This window comes from Solanum verrucosum, unplaced genomic scaffold, assembly GCF_900185275.1.
Source record: "Solanum verrucosum unplaced genomic scaffold, falcon-dt-bn FXZP01000277.1, whole genome shotgun sequence".
Taxonomy (NCBI): domain Eukaryota; kingdom Viridiplantae; phylum Streptophyta; class Magnoliopsida; order Solanales; family Solanaceae; genus Solanum; species Solanum verrucosum.
In genome coordinates, this window is record NW_026019945.1 from 975,395 (window position 1) to 995,302 (window position 19,908).

The window sequence follows — 19,908 nt, forward strand, 5'->3', positions numbered from 1 at the left end:
TGTTGACAGAAGAGAGAGAGCACAATCTGTTATCAACAAAATGGTATTTGTTGTTATTGGAATGTGCTCTCTCTGCTTCTGCCAATAGAAACTGTTATTCTTCTTTTGGATTCTCAACAAAGATTTTCTAGTCATAATGGATATGAATCTGATGTTTTCAGAGTGAAAATATTTCAGTGAACAAAACTATAGTGTTGAAAGTTCCTGTTTTCGACTCACTACTATCCGAACAGCTCTTCTCAGAATAAGCAGACAAAACTACTATTAGCAGTACATGATATGAAAGAATGTGCAGAAGATGAAATAAATGACATGTTAATCGGATTTAGATTGAACAACCTTGAAATGTTTCAGGATAACAGACAATAGCATAGAGTTCAATATAATGGATTTGAACTCAGGCTACTAAACTTTCCTCATTTCAAACAATAGTCAAAAGGCCTAATGTATATCAGCTCACATTACAATTGCACACAAAAAAATGAAAGAATTTCTAGCTATATATATTGCAGAAAATTCACAAGACTATTACTTCAATCTATTCTGATTTCGAGCTCATGTTCTGGTGCCTCACTTCCTTCGCTATCTGAGAAAATGTCATCAATGTTGAATGGGATACTAGTGGAGAAAGTTAGAGTTGGTTTCACTTTCGGAACAAAGATAGGTTCCGCCTCATTGTTTAGTATCTGAAATACTCTCCTCATACAAGGCCTTTCTGTGCTATCAGGATTTGCACAGCTCAGTCCAACAAGTAGCAGCTTTTTTATCTCTTCCTCTTTGAAGTCTTCATTAAGCCTTTTGTCTGCTGCATCAATAATCCTACCTTCAGAGTACAGTCTCCAAACCCAATCAACCAAATTCACCATTTCATGACCACTCCCTTCTCCTTCAATTGGTCTCCTCCCGCAAGCCACTTCTAGTATAACCACACCATAGCTGAAAACATCAGTTTTCTCGGTTGCTTTTCCGTATTGAAGGTACTCAGGAGCAAGGTATCCCATTGTTCCAGCTGTAAGTGTTGAGACCGGACTCTTGTCATGATCCATAAGTCTTGCCAGCCCAAAATCGCCAAGCCTTGCATTGTAGCTTGCATCAAGCATAATATTGCTGGCTTTTATGTCTCTGTGAATCACCTGCTGCTCACATTCTTGATGCAAATAAGTCAGAACAGATGCCAAACCAACTGCTATATTGTACCTGTAAGGCCATTTCAGCGGATTCCCATGCTCGGATTCCTGGTATAGCACCTTATCAAGACTCCCATTAGGCATATAGTCATAAACAAGAAGTAACTCTCCCTTCTCAATACACCACCCTTGCAGCTGAACTAAATTTTTGTGCCTTAAACATGCTATGATCGACAATTCAGCCCCAAATTCAGTCTTACTTTCATGGCTGTGCTTCGATCTTTTCACTGCAGCAATAGAGCTCGATTCCATGAAAAACGCCTTGTAAACAGTACCAAAAGCCCCATTTCCTATAATCCTGCTGGAATGAAATCCTCTTGTAGCTGACCTCAGCTCCTTGTAACTGAACTGCCTCGGTCCAGTAACAAGCTCAGCTTTCAAATTCTTCTCTGTGTTAAGACCCCTCCATTTCTTGACAGAAATCCAACCAAAAGCTACAAGAACAGCACAAAAGAAAGCTGGACCACCAATTCCAAAACCCAACCCAAAACTCTTATTATGATGTTTATGGCCAGAATCTTGAATAATCGGAGGCTTTACAATCACAGTATTATCAGAAACATTATGAGGAGGCCTCACAGGGCCAAATCCGTAAGTTCGAAAACTCCAATTCTCAATACTATGCAATTCAGTACTCCCCTCAGTAGAAGCAGCAAACCCCACATACATAAACTCTTTTAGATAATCAGACAAGTCAATATCAACAATCAAGATTGGTTTTTTAGGCTTAAAACTAGAGTAACTCAAGAAAACCATCAACTTTTTCTCCTCACTCTTGTAATCAATCCAACAACTAATCAAATTCCTACTTTTCAAATCTACACCAGCTAACCTCACATTTGCAGTCTTAATTGAAATAAGACTATCAATATCAAGACCAACATGGTTATCATCAGGATCATTAAAATGCAAATCTTGCTTAGTATCAAATTCAACAGCAACAAACTTATTCTTAGTTAACTGTGAAGAATTCACCAAACCCAAAAACCCACCTGGACTACCCAATGTCTGATTATCAGGTGACAGAAAAAAAGCCAATCCATCACCAAACGAAGAGGGGTTGATGTTACTAACAGAAAAAGCAAATCTTGTTGAAAACGACGCCGTTTTCTTGGTTTCTGGATCGAAAAACGAAATGGGGTTATTGTAAATGAGAGAACCAGAGCTTGAAGATGGAACTTGAAGCTCTCTAGTAAGACCAACAACACCATTACGAAGATAAGAATCACCAAGAAGAGTGAAATTCCGAAGTGTAAAAGATTGTAAATCAAAGCTGCAATTTTGTGATGATACTAATAAGAAGAAACTGAAGAAAATCAAGAACCTGAAAATGGAAACAAACATGGTTGAGATTTTTTTTGGAAAAATTGAATCTTTTTTCAGAAATATGAAGAACAAGTAGATAAAATCTTGAATTTACACATTAAAGTGATTGAATTAGTGGAGATGGTGGAAATGTGAATGGGAAAAAAATGATAATGGGGTATAAACGGTTATGAAAAATAGGCGCCTTTGGGTTTGTCGGTTCTCTTAACTTTGAAGAAAGAGATTAGAGAAATATTTATGAGATAATTATTATTTTTTATTTAAGAAGTTGGATTAATAAGTAATCACTTTTTGTATTTAATTTTCATAACCTTCAGCTTTAATCTTTTTGAGATACATTTACTTCTTCACTTTCGTTATTTTTGTTTTTTTAATTATTTTATGATATGTTTGTATTTGAGACGAAGGTCTACTAGAAATAATTTATTTACCCTTTTAGGAGGATAATGTCTACGTATACACTATTTCTTTTCTAGTTTCTCAGATTTTATTTGTGAGAATAATTAGTATATTACTTTTTATGTTCTTGCTCTTTTTAGTTAAAATGTGGAGTATATTATTATTATTTGATAATCATAGTATTGAGTTAACTTGCATTCATTTCGACAAATTCTATAATATATATATCTATTACTTTCTACGAGGAACAACTATCATGTAGCTTTGTCCATCAAAATAAAAATAAATCATCTAATTTTGTTGTCTCCTATCATAAAACTCCATTCATAACTCTGAAGGAAGATAGAAAATTTATAAAATACAAGTACTTAATACGTAGGATAATAATAACAAATTTTGATCATTAAAATATCTGACAACCCATATTAATCTACAATTACGAAATGTGTATTCTTTTCTGTTCCTCATAAGCAATCAAGAATTAACTATATCACTATATAATTGTTCGTGTATTATTTTACGTTTACATGGAATAACAAAAAGAAAATAACTTCTAAATTCACTCAAATGAAGATACCCACTATAATAGTCAATTGCTTGGAGCATACTTGGCAATAATAAAATTAAGATGAATTGACTCATAAATTCCTAAACTAAATAAGATATTTACAATTACAATTATTCCACATAAGCTTTTTCGGTCACTATTATGTATATCAAATCTACACATTGTTATTTCACGTTTTAGAATAATATACATTTAAAATAATCTATGTTCAACATATTTCTTACATAAAAAAATAAAACCACATTTAATCAGAAGGTTTAATATATTAAATAGTCAAGGGATCAAAATTAACTTTATTTATAATTGAGGGGCAAAAGTACTACTATCATAAAAAGTTATAAAGAGAAAAAGTATATAATAATGTCGAGAGGAATATAATAGAACTTATAACGGTAATATAGACATGCAGACGAATTTGGAAGTCCTACTTGTTGAGGGCCCCTACTAATATGATTTATATTTTACTATTTTGTTATTATATCTTTTTATATTCATTTAGTATATTCTTCTTTTAAACTGAGAGTCTATCAAAAAATAATTTTTAATATCTTATAATATAGAGGAACAAAAAATAAATATACCCCCAAACTATCTTAAATGATATGCATATACCCTCTGTTATACTTTTGGGATATTGGTGTCTCTACCGTCCAAAAACTAGAACATATATATCTTATACTCTAATGGAAGACTAAATAGGAACACGTGCAATCTTATCCGTCGGGTCGGCAGATAAGATTATGACACGTGTATGTCCGTTAGTATAAATGGTATATATGCTTTAGTTTTTAGACAGCATGGACATCAATGTCCCAAAAGTATGACGGAGGATATCTGCATACCATTTATAATAGTTTGGGGTATATTTATCCATTTTCCCTAATATAAATGCAACTTATTATTATTGTTGTTGTTTTCTAAAATGTATTTTTTTCAAGTTAAAAATCTATCAAAAATAATTTATCTACCTTACAAAATAAAATTTACGTGTTTTTTTTTTTTTGAATTTATTTGTGGGATATAGTAAGTCGTTGTCGTTGTTGTTGTAATTATACACAGCCCACAATTGTATTTATTGAAAGTGAAATTTAGGTCCCACTGACTACACTAAAATTTAAAACAAGCCGTTGTACGACAAAGTTTGAACCAAATTATTTAATTTTGTTTGACCAATTATTGCATGTATATATCTTTGGGTGTATAAATAAATAAAAAATTAACGGGAAAAAGAATAATTGGACCCCAATGGCCCTACTATATTCTTTTATTATTAGTGAATTGCTAGCATATTTATCCAATTACTTGTGGTCTTTTGTATAGTATTGACGACAAGGTATTTGGTAGAAACTTAACATCGAGGAAAAGGTTTGACGAGTTTTAATACTTATCCACATATAATAACAATAATAATATTAATAAATTATATGTAGTTATCTCATGAATGGAGTTTGAGAAGAATAAGATATATGTTGATTTTATTATGATGTTAGTGGAGTAGGAAGGTTGTTTGTAATAGAGGAGTATCAAAAACATGATTGTTTGATACTTATTTTGGAGTTCGATTAATCTGAATTCACATTCAGAAGTTTTATTTTGAGAGGTAAAACTATTCCTATGACATGTAGCATCACATCAAAATCCCGTATTAGAGACCTTTAATTAAAGGTGATATAATATTGATCACTTTACCATAAAATTTTACTCCTTCTACCCTTAATTACTTGTCCATTTTTGAATTGACACACCTATTAAGAAAACAATAATTTATATAGTGAGTTTATCATTTTACCCTTATTAATTATGCAATTGATGAATTAAAAACTTAAGATTCTCAAGAAGTTCTACCCTTTTTCAAAGTAATTAATTGAGGGTATAGTAAGTAATTTTTTTTATCTTTTCTTATTTTATCAAAATAAACAAGTAATTAACGACGAGTAAATATATAATAGTTGTGTTATGCAATCCAAGAAACTTGTCAGAGAATCTCCAAAGAGGACAACAATGGCCTCAATAATCAACAATGACACTGAATGCAATGTGATTATTGAATCAACTTTCCACTTTATTTAAATCTATAAAGTCTATAGTAATAGACCCATAGAGCCGTTAGGGTTCAATTCAATAATCTTATACATGATGAGTTCATCACGTGGAATGAATTAAAAAAAACCATATTTGATTGTGCAAAAACTAAATAGACAGAACAAAAGTTCTTGAACTCCACCCCGATGCGCTTCCTTATTCATTAATTTAGTTAGGAACACGTGAATTTATGGAATCTGGTTCGAAAATAGCTTCTTACTAGCAAGATCTATCCATAATAAGAAAGTCCAATTTTAAAGTTTAGTTTCTCCATAGTATGTTTTAACTTAATCCAATAGAATCAGAACACTTTTCTATTTAAAAGAAATGATGCTCAGTAAAAGATCAAAATTTACATGCTCCTAATCTTCTACACTTAATTTTCCATCTTCCCAATTCAAGAAGTATGAAAAGTGCCAAATATTGGAAACTATCAACGACTTAAAATTCTATTTCATCCTCCCCAAACAAAAAGCACCAAATTTGATGACTTATTAAGGGAAAGATGAAGTAAGAACATGCTACTAGATATGTTGCAACATATGTCGGGAAGGCCTCCATTATGTGTACGAGCAACCTTCAACGTCATTGTAAGGCTAAGCCCTATACCTCTACCACTCCCTTGAGCTCTTGATCAATCATCCGCTATGGTCTCTTAGCCATTTGCATTCATAACAACATGTGTTTACCTTCTCCTTTCAATCATATATGTCAAAAAAATTATTTAAATCTAACAAATGACAGCCATATAGTATTATGACTGTAGTTCTGTATTCTAATCATCAAGGTTCAAGCGTATATACATTAGAAAGGTTTTTGAATCGCTGATATTGGAAGTGAGAACATGTCGAAAGGGAATGAAAACGACAGCATGCACAGCCGTTAAGACAGGCTTTGCCAAGGCTGCATAGCAAATATCACCTTCCCATATGTACAATTTATGTATACAAAAGTCCTGCCAAAAAACAATATAAAGTTAATTTCGTTGATTGGAGATCAATGATGAAGGTAACGTAAAAAGTGTATGGGAGGCAGAACAAGGAAATTTATCCAAATACACACCAGAAGTCAAATCTAATCTACACTGCTCCAGACTCTCCAAAAATGTTGTTGGATCCTCAAACAATGCACTACTTTAAAAGGATTCAACATGCACTTGGCGGCATTTTTGAAGAGTCCAAGCAAAATAGATTTCTAGCATATGATTGTGACAAGCATAATACAAATGACAAGTTAATATGGGAAAGAAGAGACAACCTTGTCTTCGAGCAGAAGCACTACCCTTGTATAAACAAATTTTGAAGTTGAGGTAAAATTAATCAGATAGGTGCAACAGGTCTCTGCTGAACAATCCTGGGCACAAGTACTACAAAGAAAGAAAGTTTCTAATTCAGAAAGCAATCAAAGAAGCTCCGTTAGCTGTTAAATAAAAGGCGGAAAAAGATACCTTCATCCATACTGCAGAAACTATCGGGGGGAAATATGGAATCAGGGTCAATTCCTTGCTGCAGAGGTAGGACACTAGCCACATTGGGTTTACTGCAGAAACATCCAATTTTAGTTGAGAGAAATGTTAGCAGTATTACAAGCTGATATATGTTAAGGTGAATTTTCTTTACTTTTTTGTTTTATAAACTACACATTATGAAGGAAGGGTCTGAAGATTTAATGCTTCGGGTGCTATAAAGAATGGATTTGATCACCTGGCCCACGAGGGAATAAATTTTCGGATGGGTAGATCTACATCCTCATCCTCTTCATCATCAGAGCACTGATAAGGTGAGATCTCATATGATTTCTCTCGACTTTTCTTGGTACCACACTCACTGTCAGCCTGTGCAATAATTAAAATACATGCCAGTGTGAGGACTGAAAGCAAAACTCTGCCATGAACATTTGACCAGAAAACAAAAAACAAGCTTTCTATCAATAATTAGTTATGTACAAAATTTGTCAGGTAAGTTGCCATATGGACTGTAACCTAACAACTTCAGAATTCTGAAGAAACTGGAAAAACAGGACAGGCATAAGAGTTAGAGAATATGATAAAAAGGCTAGGAGAGGTTTGAGCGGTAGCAGCACAGTGCTTGTTGTATCTCAAGCAGGTAAAGTCTTTATATTTGGCACAATATTAAACTCGCTAATTATCCTAGCAGAAACAACTAAGCCCTTCAACTATAATATGACCTTGTCATTGGGATGCATCATCTTTCATTTTTCTTCTGTGCAGGTTTCGGAAGAAAATAAGAAATGGAAGAAGGGCAGGCGTTATAATTCGGAGAATGCAATAAAATGAGTTAGGACTTTTTAGCAGTACCAGCCCCCAGCCCATTTGCATCACAAGCAGGTACGGTCTTTGCTCTTGGCACAATAATATAAACCAATTTTTTAGCATATGTTAAGGAACCGGCTTTGGACCAACCACTCCTTGCTGAACACTATCAGACCGTGCTACTTACGTCAACTATCTTCACTTTTCAGAGTAGAATAACATATGTGAATTGCATATGCATCTCATACCTAGCATTTTGGGAATGTCTATTAGATGAAGCAGATTGTCCTCGAAAAATGAACTGGAACTGGCTTCTCTTTGGGATGTGTTCCTCTCTTTTTCTAACTATACTTTGCTAGCTTGGTTCTTGACAAAGTTATGTTGGATTTGAAGAATAAAGATTAAAGTCAGATTCCACTATAGAAACTTATATATGGCTTAGATAAATAGAGAAACCTGGACAAATTCTAGAATTTTGAGAATGAGAATGTAATGGATGTTTTCATTGGGTAGTAGTTATACTGCTATTACAGGAGACGTTATTAAGCACAGTGAACTTATTGTAGGTGTTTCTGCAGGAACTGTTATGCTAGGGTGTACAACTGACAATTTGGCATTGCTTATTGAAGGAATTGGAGCTCAAAGCATAAGTCAGAAGAGATGTCAACATAGATCCCCTAGGATTTGGAACTCAAATCGTAAACTAGCCTATGCAAACAGGGTTACAAGCCTACATAGCCTACTCCATATGGATCGCGGTCAATCATAATATTTTTCTTGGAGGGAGGTTAATAATTTATTGGTGCTGTGGGAAAAGCTAGTGTAGGCTGTGGACAATCAGAACCTATAATGAACCTAGATGTTGTTCACGTATAAATTATGACTTTTCTATGTGGATGCATCACCTTTTCATGATCAGTAAAGTTATCAACAATGTGACATCTTCCTGGTGATGGCGTTGCTTGAAATGAATCATTTCTCGAAGTTTCAGTTGGCTTCGGTTCACTTTCTTGCTTCTTGAAGGTCTTTCCAACTCTTTCCTTTTCTTTTTGGGACATATCAACATCATTATTACATTTCTTTTTAGCCATCGTCTTTTCATCCTACAGAAAAAGTAATCAGTAATTAGTGTACCAGCACGGTAAAACAGAAGCAGAAAAGGGAGAATTCTTAGTAAGAAGAATGTTGAATACATTAGTGGGAAGTCCTTTATCTTTCTCCGCTCTTTTAGCATGAATTTTATCGTCCTGCTCTCTCTGCTGTCGTCGTGCTTCTTCTACTCGCTTTCTTTTCCTTTCCCTCTCATTTTTTTCTTCTTCTTCCCTCAGCCTTTTCCTTGCTATTGCATCAGCTTCCTTTTTCTTCTTTTCCTCTTCCTTCTTTTTCTTGTGATTTTCCAATTGTTTTGAATTTTCTTGCTCCAACCGTGCCCGCTCATGCTTCATTGCTTCCTTCCTCATCTTACGCTCGTTCTCTTTTTTCTCTTCCAGGCGTTTTGCAGCTTCAGCAGCTTCCAGAGCCTTCACTTTTACATCTCTCTTTCCTGTGGACAAACAGAAAAATCGTAATTACACCAGTAACTATCAAAAGGCAGCCTTGATCATGCACAAGCTTCATTTTGCATAATCAGAATTAACATTCAGGAGAAAAACTGGGTGGGAGAAGTTTGTTTTACTGATCAGAATAAGCAAAGCTGGCTGGGAAATAACATGTTGAACCTTCAAGATTGAATTTTCTTTTGCTTGCAACAGATCATCACAAGGGAATCCAACTCTATGAAAGAAAACAACTATGCCTCAGCTGCAGGCAAGTTGGGGCCGCTTGGGCCCAGGTATATGAATTTTCATGTTGCTCCATTTAAACTCGTCTCAATCCAATATTATCAAGATAAAAATAAAAAGCACTAAATTTTCTCTTATTTTCTACTGGCTATATCTAGCATATACATTTCTAATAGGAATCAGCATCTCCTAGAAAACATTGGACTTTAAAGTAAACATATTATCATGACTAAAACTTAATTCCAGCTATATGTTGCCACCTATTTAGAGCTTTTTCTTCCATTGTACTTGCGCTAGGTCCACATTGAACTCAGAGAAGTAAAGCATTTTCTAGTTTTTCAATCCTCATTTATGTTCCAGTAAGAATACAAACAAAAACTTTAAACATTTTCACTCAAGTAAAGATTGTTTTTATCTTCAGCACAGCACAACCAAAATAAGCAGCTGAACAAAGTGTGGAAATTCTGAGAGAACTAAAGTAACATGTTATTCAGTTAGCAGAATAATGTAGGTGCTATTATTGCATAATCAAAGGAAAATTTGATATTGCTGTTGAATACTCTTCAAAATCTCAAAGCTCAGGTATAACATGCTCAAAGCATAGTAGAAGCATGATACTATATAGAAGAACACTGGAGATGCAACAATGACAACCAAAGGCCAATTAGCTAATACCACCGGACTTTTTAAGTTGGGGGGAGCGATAAGTTTCTAACCTCCAAAATAAATGTCCAGGGAGTTCAAATTTATCGATGCAAAACACCACCAAAATTAATTGTGTAAATACCAAGTTAACAGAACTTAATTTACTTGTATCAATATCCTACTCTGCTAAGTTCAACCAAGACGGATACCGTTTGATACTAACAAGCAGTCCTGCCACTACAGAGCATCAAGATTGTTACAAATCTTCTTTTATCTTTTTACCTTTTTTATAATGAAAATAGTTCCAATTTTTGCTGTAAAAGAAAAGAAGGAAAATTTACCTGTACATACAGCAGCTGCTTGTTTCTGTTGGACTAGTGGTATAAATGAAGTCACATTTGTGACAATGTTGTTATGACTTGGCCCTTTTTCTGAAAGATTCTGTCTCTCTCTCTTAAAACTGGATTTAGCTGATAGTTTTGGCCTACTAGACCTCCTAAGGGATTCCTTACCTTGTTTAATTCCTTTTGCACCCATCAAAGAAGTCTGTTTTACCTTTGCAGCACTCATATTTCTGAAGCTACTTCCAAGCTTTCTCTTGGCTTTATTATGATGCCTACTGCAGCTAACATCTGTATTGACAGAATCCAAACTTCCCCTTGCATGAGATCTCTCAGCCGCAGAGACTGAAGCAGGGGGATTCAGACATGAGTTAGATATTGATGCAAGTGGTAGTCTTTTGACATGACTTTTCACTACTGTTGAATCCAATTCATCACGGATTTTACCTGCCACATCTGCAGTCTCATTCTCCTCACTACTATTGGGATCCTCCTCAATTGGGAAACACATGAGCTCTGGGTTTAAGTTCAAACCCTTCTCTGAACTGCTAGAATGTGACGGGATCCTTTCCCAAAACTTTCCAACAGGAGACTGGTATTGATTTCCTGACCTCCCTCCAAATTGACATCCGTAAGAAGGTTGATAATCAGAACAAGGTATCTCCAGTTTAGAATCTTTCACTTCATCCATGCAGCTATCACTTGCCCTAACCTGTTTGTTGACATCCTCCTCCGACAAGAAGGTGCTCAGATCCAGATGCTCAAGAAGCCCATTAGGTAAAGATTGATATAGATTTTGAGCACGGTCAAACCCAAAAGAAGATGTGAAATGAGACAAGGGTGTATGTGCACTTGCTGATTTGCAGATCTGCTCCAGAATGCTCGCACGCTGAATGGTCGTCTCATAGTTGATCTCTAGCTGGGTAATATCTAATTCTCCACCTGCTGTTGAGGCATCTATAATGAAACCCTCAAGCACGGGCATTGATTGATTAGCATCAACGATATCCAAGTCTCTATTTTGTGGAGAAGAGCAAACAAAAGATTGGGAATATAGGCTTTGTTCTCCAATATGAGATTTTCTCTCCAAACAAGTCAGGTTTTCAGGATGATCCAACTCAACATTCTTTTCAAGGTGCAGTGATTCTGGAATATCTTGTTCATCGGAGAACTTCTCAGCATTGGAAAGGAGTTCATGTTCTTCTCCTGTTTCCAGTTCCTTTTCAGCTGACTTTTGAAACAAACTTGAGACATGGGATACACGTAACAATTTGTCATCAGATGAGGAAGCAGACTCGGTGCTGTTATTTTGCTTTTCATAACACATCACATCCTGCAGATAAGTGACATGGCAGAAATTATGTCATAGGTGAAGTTAAGTTAAACCAGCTTGAGTCATTAAGTTAAATGATGAAAATATTGTATTAAGCAAAGATGAGACTTCCTTTTTCCTCTTCTCTTTCCAGCATAGAAAGGGTGTCTTTTATTCATAATACAAGGTGTGATACAAGGGTGTCTTTGATTCATAATACAAGGTGTGATACGGTTAATGACCCTGGCAGTGGCTCAGACTTAACAACTTCTCTCAAAAAGATCAAATTAGAATTGAAGAAAATTTGAGTCATCACACAACCTAAACACATTAGTTCGCCAAATGGACTTCCATGACAAGCAGAATGTTACATCCATGCAGTCATTAATTTGCCCCAAGGGTCACAATTGCCAAAAACAAACACACTAACAACAAGGATAGCTATTTTTCAGAGGATATGGTTATGGACATATTTTTGCAATAGTTTCATTTGTAGTGTGAAATAGAACTTGCAAAAAAGAAAAATGTTTCCCAGCTAAACAAATGGTAAAAGGGAATTGCAACAGGAAATTCCTACACACCCTAAACCTTGTCTTAAATTATTGTGTACACCAATGAAGTCTACTTGTGTACACAAAAGTATCTGTGCATCAACTTGAATATGCAAAGGAATAAATTAATTTTAAGTGTTGTACCATTTTGTTTTGCTTCCGCAAGGAACCAACTCCTTCTTTCAAAGGACAACTTTTCTTCTCAGGCATACCCATAGTAGAACTCTTGGCTCGGAAAGGTGTGCCTTGCACAACATTGTCTGTCTTTCCTTGACTTGCGCTGAAGTTTAAGTTTACAGCATCCATCTGTGCCTGATAAAGCTTAGACATTTGAGAGCTTGGACAAACAGAAAAGCAGTTGGATTGGTTATCTTCAAGTCTTTTCCTCTTAACTTGTGGCCATGAATCCAGTTTAACAGATCTCAATCTTCGATCAAACAATGAGGACTCCCTCGCATTTTCAATTTCACTTGATACCGGAAGATCGAGATTATCTTCATCATTGGATCCAGATTGTTGTGGACTCCATGTAAGCATTTCATTCTCTTTCTGATGGGAATGTCTATCCATATTGTGCTTACCATATGCATCTCCATGAGTATTTTCACCATCCAAACAAGATAAATTTGGATCATTTGGCATGCTAGGCTGTCTCTTTCCATCTGGGGAAATGGAAGTCAGATCTTCAAGTTCAAGTTCCTTCACCAAACAATCCTGGGAATCGCCAGTCAAAGTTGAGATGTGACGTGTAGCAGCAGTTTTAGTGTTGACAGCATATGAGGCAGGTAGACATTGAGTATTCCCGTCACAACTTTTACCTCCCTGTCCAGCCATGGGGGAAAAAGTTACAATGTTAGATAAGCAATGTGTAACTCTATATTGGTAAGCAAAAGTTGAGTTATATGTCAGCATAACATTGTTCTGCTTGGTTACCACCAACATTGTGTAGGTTCTGAGTGTTTACTACTTATAACAAATATAGACTACATAAAAGAGTTCATACAAGCAATATGTTGATTGAACTTAAACAACATAGGAGCATGTGCAAGTGCTTTTACTTCTGAAAAAAATGTTGTTGGCAAGAGAGCAGGTTTTATGCTCATTCTTCACGTACCATTTCATTTAGCAGCTTCGGCAATGAACCACTTCCTTCTTTCAAATGACAATTTTTCTTCTCGGATATACTAACACTAGAACTTTTGGTTCTGAAAGGTGTATGTTCCACAACATTGTCTGTTTTTTCTTGACTTGTGTTGAAGTTTAAGCTTACAGTATCCACGTGTACCTGATAAAGCTTTGACGTTTGAGAGTTTGGACAAGCAGAAAAGCAGTTAGTTTGCTTATCTTCAACTTTTTTCCTCTTAACTTGTGGCCATGAATCCATCTTAGCAGATCTGAATCTGTCATCAAACAAGGGCTCCCTTGTAGTCTCAAGTTTGCTTAATACGGAGAGATTGAGATTCTCATCATCATTCTGTCCAGATGGTAGGGAATCCCTGTCCATATCACACTTGACACATACATCTCCATAACTGTCTTCACCATTGAAACGGGATAAATTTGAATCATTTAGCGTGCAAGACCGTTTCTTTGCATCTGGGGAAATGGAAATTGGATCTTCAATGTCAAAGTTCTTCGCCAAGCAATCCTGGGTATCTCCAGTCACCTTTTTAGTCAAACTTGAGATGTGAGGTGTAGCAGCAATTTTGGTGTTGGCAACATAAGATGTAGACAAACATTGAGCAGTCCTGTCACAACTGTTACCTCCCTGTCCAGCCATGGAGAAAAAATTCAACCTCAAATACACTTGAAAACAATGCTCAACTTTCTCTTGCTAATTAAATCTTGAGTTACATGTCAGCAGAGCATTGTTCTGCCTGGGTACCACAAAAATTGTGTAAATTCTGTCTGTTTACTACTTAAAACAAAAATAGACTAAATCAAAGATCCAAGAAATTCATATGAGGAATAGATTGATTGAACTTGCTAATAAAGGAGCACACATTGGTGATTTTCCTTCTGAAATAGAAGGTCATCTTGCAAGAAAATTAGGTCCTAAACTCAAACAGCTTCTTCATGAAGAAGCCAAAAGAGGATGCATCCACCCTCTATTACAAAGAAATAGGTCAACCATCTGCCCTTTGTCCACTTGGCTAAATATTGAAAAGGATCCAAGGTGTGCCAGGAAATAGAATAACAAGTTCCTATGACTTACTGGAGATCCCAAAACTGTGAATGCCAAAATTAATGGTAGTACCACTATTAATTTCAAATATGAATAGTATAACTTTGTGTATCAGCCAGCTACAAATATGGCATGAGTGTAAGTTTTGATCACGCTATGACATAGATACTCTCTTTCAAAATCTTAAGTATGTCATTTGCATTCAGCAAACCCAACAAGCTTATAACTGAACATAATTTCAAAGAAATGACAAGGAAAAGACGAACTTATCAAAACTTTCTGGCACAACAACCACCTAAAGGCTTTATCGGTAGTAGATGATTCTCTTCCAAATTATTACAAGAATGATTTAAGCTACTTCATCAAATATTTGAAGATTTTCCCAGACATCATGGTTATAAAGAACAACAGATATTTGAAGCTTTTCAGAATCTGCAGGCATCCAAATTCAGCAAAGTAAAACATATATGCCTACTGAAATACATAGAGTGAGTACCTAAAACTTTATAAATGTCACTAGATTATATGTCAAGCTATTTTGCAGATCTTTAATGTCAAATCAAGAGATTCATGCAGTCATGCACCAGAAAACTGTTGATCACTCCAAGATATCCTAAAAATAGATAGTGAAGTGTAAAAATGAAGACATAATAGATATTAGGAACATATTACTTTGCCACACAGTTGTATAGTGTCGCCAAAAGAGGATGCATGTAAGACAAACATATGTGTGTAACATACCACTTCAACGTTATCTACCATTGAATTATATGATTCCTTCAGATTGAGTTCAATGTTAGTGTCTGCATCATGATGACCAACATCATTTGACAGTGTCTCATCATCATGCAGATAAGAAGATTGCCGTGAACATTGTCCGCCCCTTGACTCATCTTTAGTATCCCTTGATGCATGATGTTCATCCATATCCAAGGCACACCCATTCATTACAGTACCGGCAGGCTCTCTGATTGTCGTAGAAAATGAACTCCCTGGAACTTCGCTACACTTATTTGAAATTTCTCGCTCAAGTGTTAACTGTTCCCTAGAGATTCTGTTATCTATAGGACTACCAGATATCTTCTTTTCTGAGGTTGGTTCTGGTGAGGTATTGGAAATTACATCTGTTGATTTTGTGCTCTTCTCCTCAAAGTTAGGAGTAAAGGTCATCTTCAGGTTACACTCTTCTGTGTCATCAAAGTCGAGTTGCTTTGGTTTTATGGGCATAAAACAATCATGTGGAGGATTGGCAACCAGATGTTCCACTCCCACTTTTGGTTTAGAATTGCCAGTTCTAGACCTACAAGTAGGAGATCCTTCCATCACAGCTTCAGTGTTACCTTGCTTATTATGAGTCTCATTGTTATCAGAGGAAGGAGTGACTGATTTACTGCCAGTTGGACAATGAGTGTCGTAATTTTCATGCGAAGACTTCTCTGAATCAGCAGACATGGAACCCGCACCACCAGAACCAGCAACAATGGAAGTATCAATAGGCTCTGCTATGACTTCATTGCCCATGTTACTTTGTGTCTTTGGGCTCTTATGATCCAATATTAGAGAAGGTTTAGCTGATTTCAAAGAATCAAGATTGGTAAATAACACTGCCGATGATCCACCAATTGCTGGGGCAAAAACATCAGTGCTCACCCTATCTGAAAATGTGGATATAGTGGCATGCGAATCATCACCCGGACAAGGCAATTTTGGGGCCATACTCCTGGATCTTGTGATTCTACCACAATAACTACCATTCTTCTTCGTAGTCTCTTGGTGGCTTTTGACTATTGGTTTGTGAATATTAGATGTATTAGCCACTTCCAATGACCTACCTGGCACACAACCTGCAGAGCATGCTTGGGTATGATCATCTTTCTGAACTACATCAGCAGAACCATCCACTTTAAGAGAATCATTTATACAGTTTAGTTGTTTGCAATTACTTCTGGACCTCGTGACTCTATTTACTTCAATCCCCTCATGCTGGTGTACTTCTACAAATTCCATTAACTTGCTGACTTCAGTACCAACAGGAAAAGATTCTGGCTGATTGTCTGGCTTGTCTGAAAATTTATTTAGTTGAGAAGCAGACAAACTGATACCTGTGGCAGCAAAATTGCAACTATGTTTGGGTGTTGAATGACCTTTCTGAGCTGTAGCAAAAGAGTTATCTACTTCTGTTGTATGACTTCTCTCAGCAACATCAGTCAAGCTATCTACTTCCACATAATGATTAACACCCTCAAGACACTTGGTAGATGCTTTATGCTTCGAATTTTCACCCATCTGTAAATTGATCTCTCTTTCTTCTTCATGAGTTCTTTCAGCTGATTCCCTAAATCCACCACTACTACTACTAACTACACAAGGTTCAGACAATTTTTGTGACTCGTTATTGTGATCAACTTGTTCAGAAGTAGAAAGGCCAATCCCTATAGGAGTAACAACACATTTTTTCTGCCGACTGGAGCAGTCCTTTGCTTCTGTTTGTGCACTATTTCGAAGCTGAAGAGCCTTTTGTCTAGACTTAGACCTCTGAATTCTAGCTAGCGACAGGTCTAAATCATTAAAATTGTTCAGGACTATTGCATCTGTCTGATCTAGGGGAGAGTTAACACTTACATCAGGCTCAGGAACAGTATTCAGAGCACATTCCTGGTTATTATCAGGATCTACAGCTGTATTAGCAGACCCATCTTCAGGGTGAAAACTTTTGTTGGTAACATGAACCTCCAAGAATTCCCCCTGAGACATTTCTTCATTGTCATCTCTGACAACTGGCCTCTTGATCAATGAGCAACGAGCACTAGCTTGTCGCACAGTAGGTGGCCGTGGGATTTTTACAGAAATCAGCTGTTCTTTGTTCAGCTCTGGCAAAAAAAAAAGAGAGAGATATCATTTAAGCGCTTGTTCAACAAAACAGAACATGAAATTATTGAAGCATAGAAAATGGCAATTGAAAACTTCAAACTTAAATTTGTTGAGGAAAAAGGAGACACATTTTGGATAAAAGATGAATTTGAAAACCAAACAGATGACAAAGAGTATATAAACAAGAACATTTTCCCCATATCAGACACTAGAAAAAGGAGAGAGTGAAGAAACATGAAAATCCTTAACTCTCTGCTGTTCAAACTTCAAAATTTCGACTTTTGACAGATAAATGAGAATGAGGATGTATATAAACAAGCAAGTTTTCCTACACGCAAGGGTGTGACCTAGTGGCCAATGAAAGTCTCTAGTTCACAAAATTACTAGGTGATTTCTTCTCATAGGTCTTAGCCTTGGTGAACAAAGTTACCTAGTATTTGTTGCCGTGCGAGATGACAAGTATCATGTGGAATCAGTCGAGGTGCAAAAAGCTGGCTCAGACATCACAATTATCCCAAAAAAAAAAAAGTTTTCCTCTATCAGTCACATTCAGCGGGTGCTGAGTACCACTGCACACACTAAGCATATTTTTAAGAAATATTTAACTATGTATTTGACCTGCATCCTACAATTGCATTCACCTAACGTAAGACCGGAACCCTAGAACACTTGGAACAACAGAAATTGGCGATAATAACAAGCAAAAGCTTGAAATGAAGAATTACCTTTGGGATTTGAAGACTGCTGAGAATTTAAGAGCCATGGAGGAGGATTAATTCCTTGGATTTTACATTTAGTAGCGAGGTGTTGACTATACCGGTCAGTATGTTGCTTAACTAGTTCGATGATCTTATGCTTTCTCTCGAAGATTTCTACGAACAGATCCTCCACCGTCGACATTTCAATCAATAGGACACCGTATCACCGTCGTATCTACGCCGTCCGGTGACTCTGCATCTGCACGGGGAGGAGGAGGAATGGGAGTGTAGGGATAGTGAACGTTGAGGAAGAGGAATGGCAGAGATCAATTTGGGTTGAGCGGGGATTTAGGCATTTTCAAAATTTTTTTTGACCCAAAACGACGACGTTTGCTCAAATTTCCTAAGAAATATTTTTCCTAGGCTTGTTGATACTTTATTTAAAATCAAATTGATTTGGGTTTGAATTTTCGTTTGACGTATAATTTAGTTGATCATATTAAGGGTGAAATATTAGTATTGATTCATGTGATATGATTGGATTTTTATTTTAAATATATGACTCAAATATATTTAATTTTGAATCAATTAAATATGTTTTTTATTGCTTAATGTTAACAAAATATGTTAGATTTATAATGTGTTACTTCAAATGAGTAACATTTCAAGTTTAATATAATACCTTCAAAAATGTGTGATTATTTACCAGCAAATGTATGAGAATTTCATATTTTAAGTCACATCTATCCTTTGAGATTTCTGTTTAGAAAAAAAAATAAAATTATAAATAGCATTTAACAATTTGTGGTTGATAAGTTACACGTTTTAATTATTATTTATCAAATGTATTCAAAACGTGAATATAAGTTATATTTATAATTTGCACATTTAGAATGTATTTTTCATTTGTTCTTTTTAAAAACACATTCTTACATGCAATATCTGAATTGCATATGTCAATACAATCTTTAAGTCGTGTGACTACAAATAATTGTAAATTAGCATATGTTATTCTGTTTTATAAAATGTATTTATTGAGTGTAACTTACTTAAAATTATTCTCACTTTTATATTTAGTTATTGTGATTTATAAGTCTCATATGTCAATATCGACGTATAAATCCTATGCAATTGAATTTATAAGGCATGTCCATAAGTTGATTTATAAATCTTATATGCAATTGAATTTACAAAAGCATGTTTATAAGTTGATTTATAAGTTTATTCTATGTCAAAATAAATTTATATATTATATTGTTAGCGATCTGTCATAAATCTACCTCTCAATTATGGAGAATAAAACAAACTCACTATTTATTTAAATTTGATCTTGGATATATCATTATCGTTGATTGCCTAAAATTGTATTCATAATTTATGAAATTCACTTTATACCCCTTCAAGTGTTAAATTTTAAGATTATCTATTTTTTATCAATCAATTATTTACGAAGCTCTATTTTTGAGTATATGTTATTATTGTTTTTAAAAATAAGAAGGAGAAAAGAAAAACTTTCTCTTTTGGTTTGCTTTTTTTGAGCCCTTTTAATTTCTATATTGAGATATTCATCAATCTCTAACCTTTAAATTTAGGGATAATTTCACAAACATGCCTTCAAATTTATTTATTTTTGTAAAAATTGTTTTATCCTATTTTTTCAATAAAAATAATTACACTTGGACCAATTTAT

At 35.3% G+C, this 19,908-nt stretch overlaps 2 protein-coding genes across 2 annotated transcripts; both read right to left on the bottom strand.

Moving 5' to 3' along the window:
* Nucleotides 1–431: 431 nt before the first annotated feature.
* Nucleotides 432–2,689, bottom strand: LOC125808951 (probable L-type lectin-domain containing receptor kinase S.7). The gene has a single exon (XM_049488635.1). It carries the CDS (start codon nt 2,529–2,531, stop codon nt 534–536), a length of 1,998 nt encoding a protein of 665 aa, XP_049344592.1. The 5' UTR covers nt 2,532–2,689; the 3' UTR covers nt 432–533.
* A 3,576-nt stretch (nt 2,690–6,265) lies between these two features.
* LOC125806975 (uncharacterized) lies at nt 6,266–18,521 on the bottom strand. The gene is made up of 11 exons (XM_049486728.1): nt 18,246–18,521; nt 15,391–17,519; nt 13,579–14,232; nt 12,609–13,286; nt 10,602–11,934; nt 9,028–9,377; nt 8,740–8,937; nt 7,266–7,396; nt 7,010–7,101; nt 6,820–6,928; nt 6,266–6,517 (listed from the first exon to the last, which is right to left on the bottom strand). The coding sequence occupies exons 1-10, from the start codon at nt 18,418–18,420 to the stop codon at nt 6,882–6,884; spliced, it is 5,787 nt and encodes a 1,928-aa protein (XP_049342685.1). The 5' UTR covers nt 18,421–18,521; the 3' UTR covers nt 6,266–6,517; nt 6,820–6,881.
* Nucleotides 18,522–19,908: the final 1,387 nt, after the last annotated feature.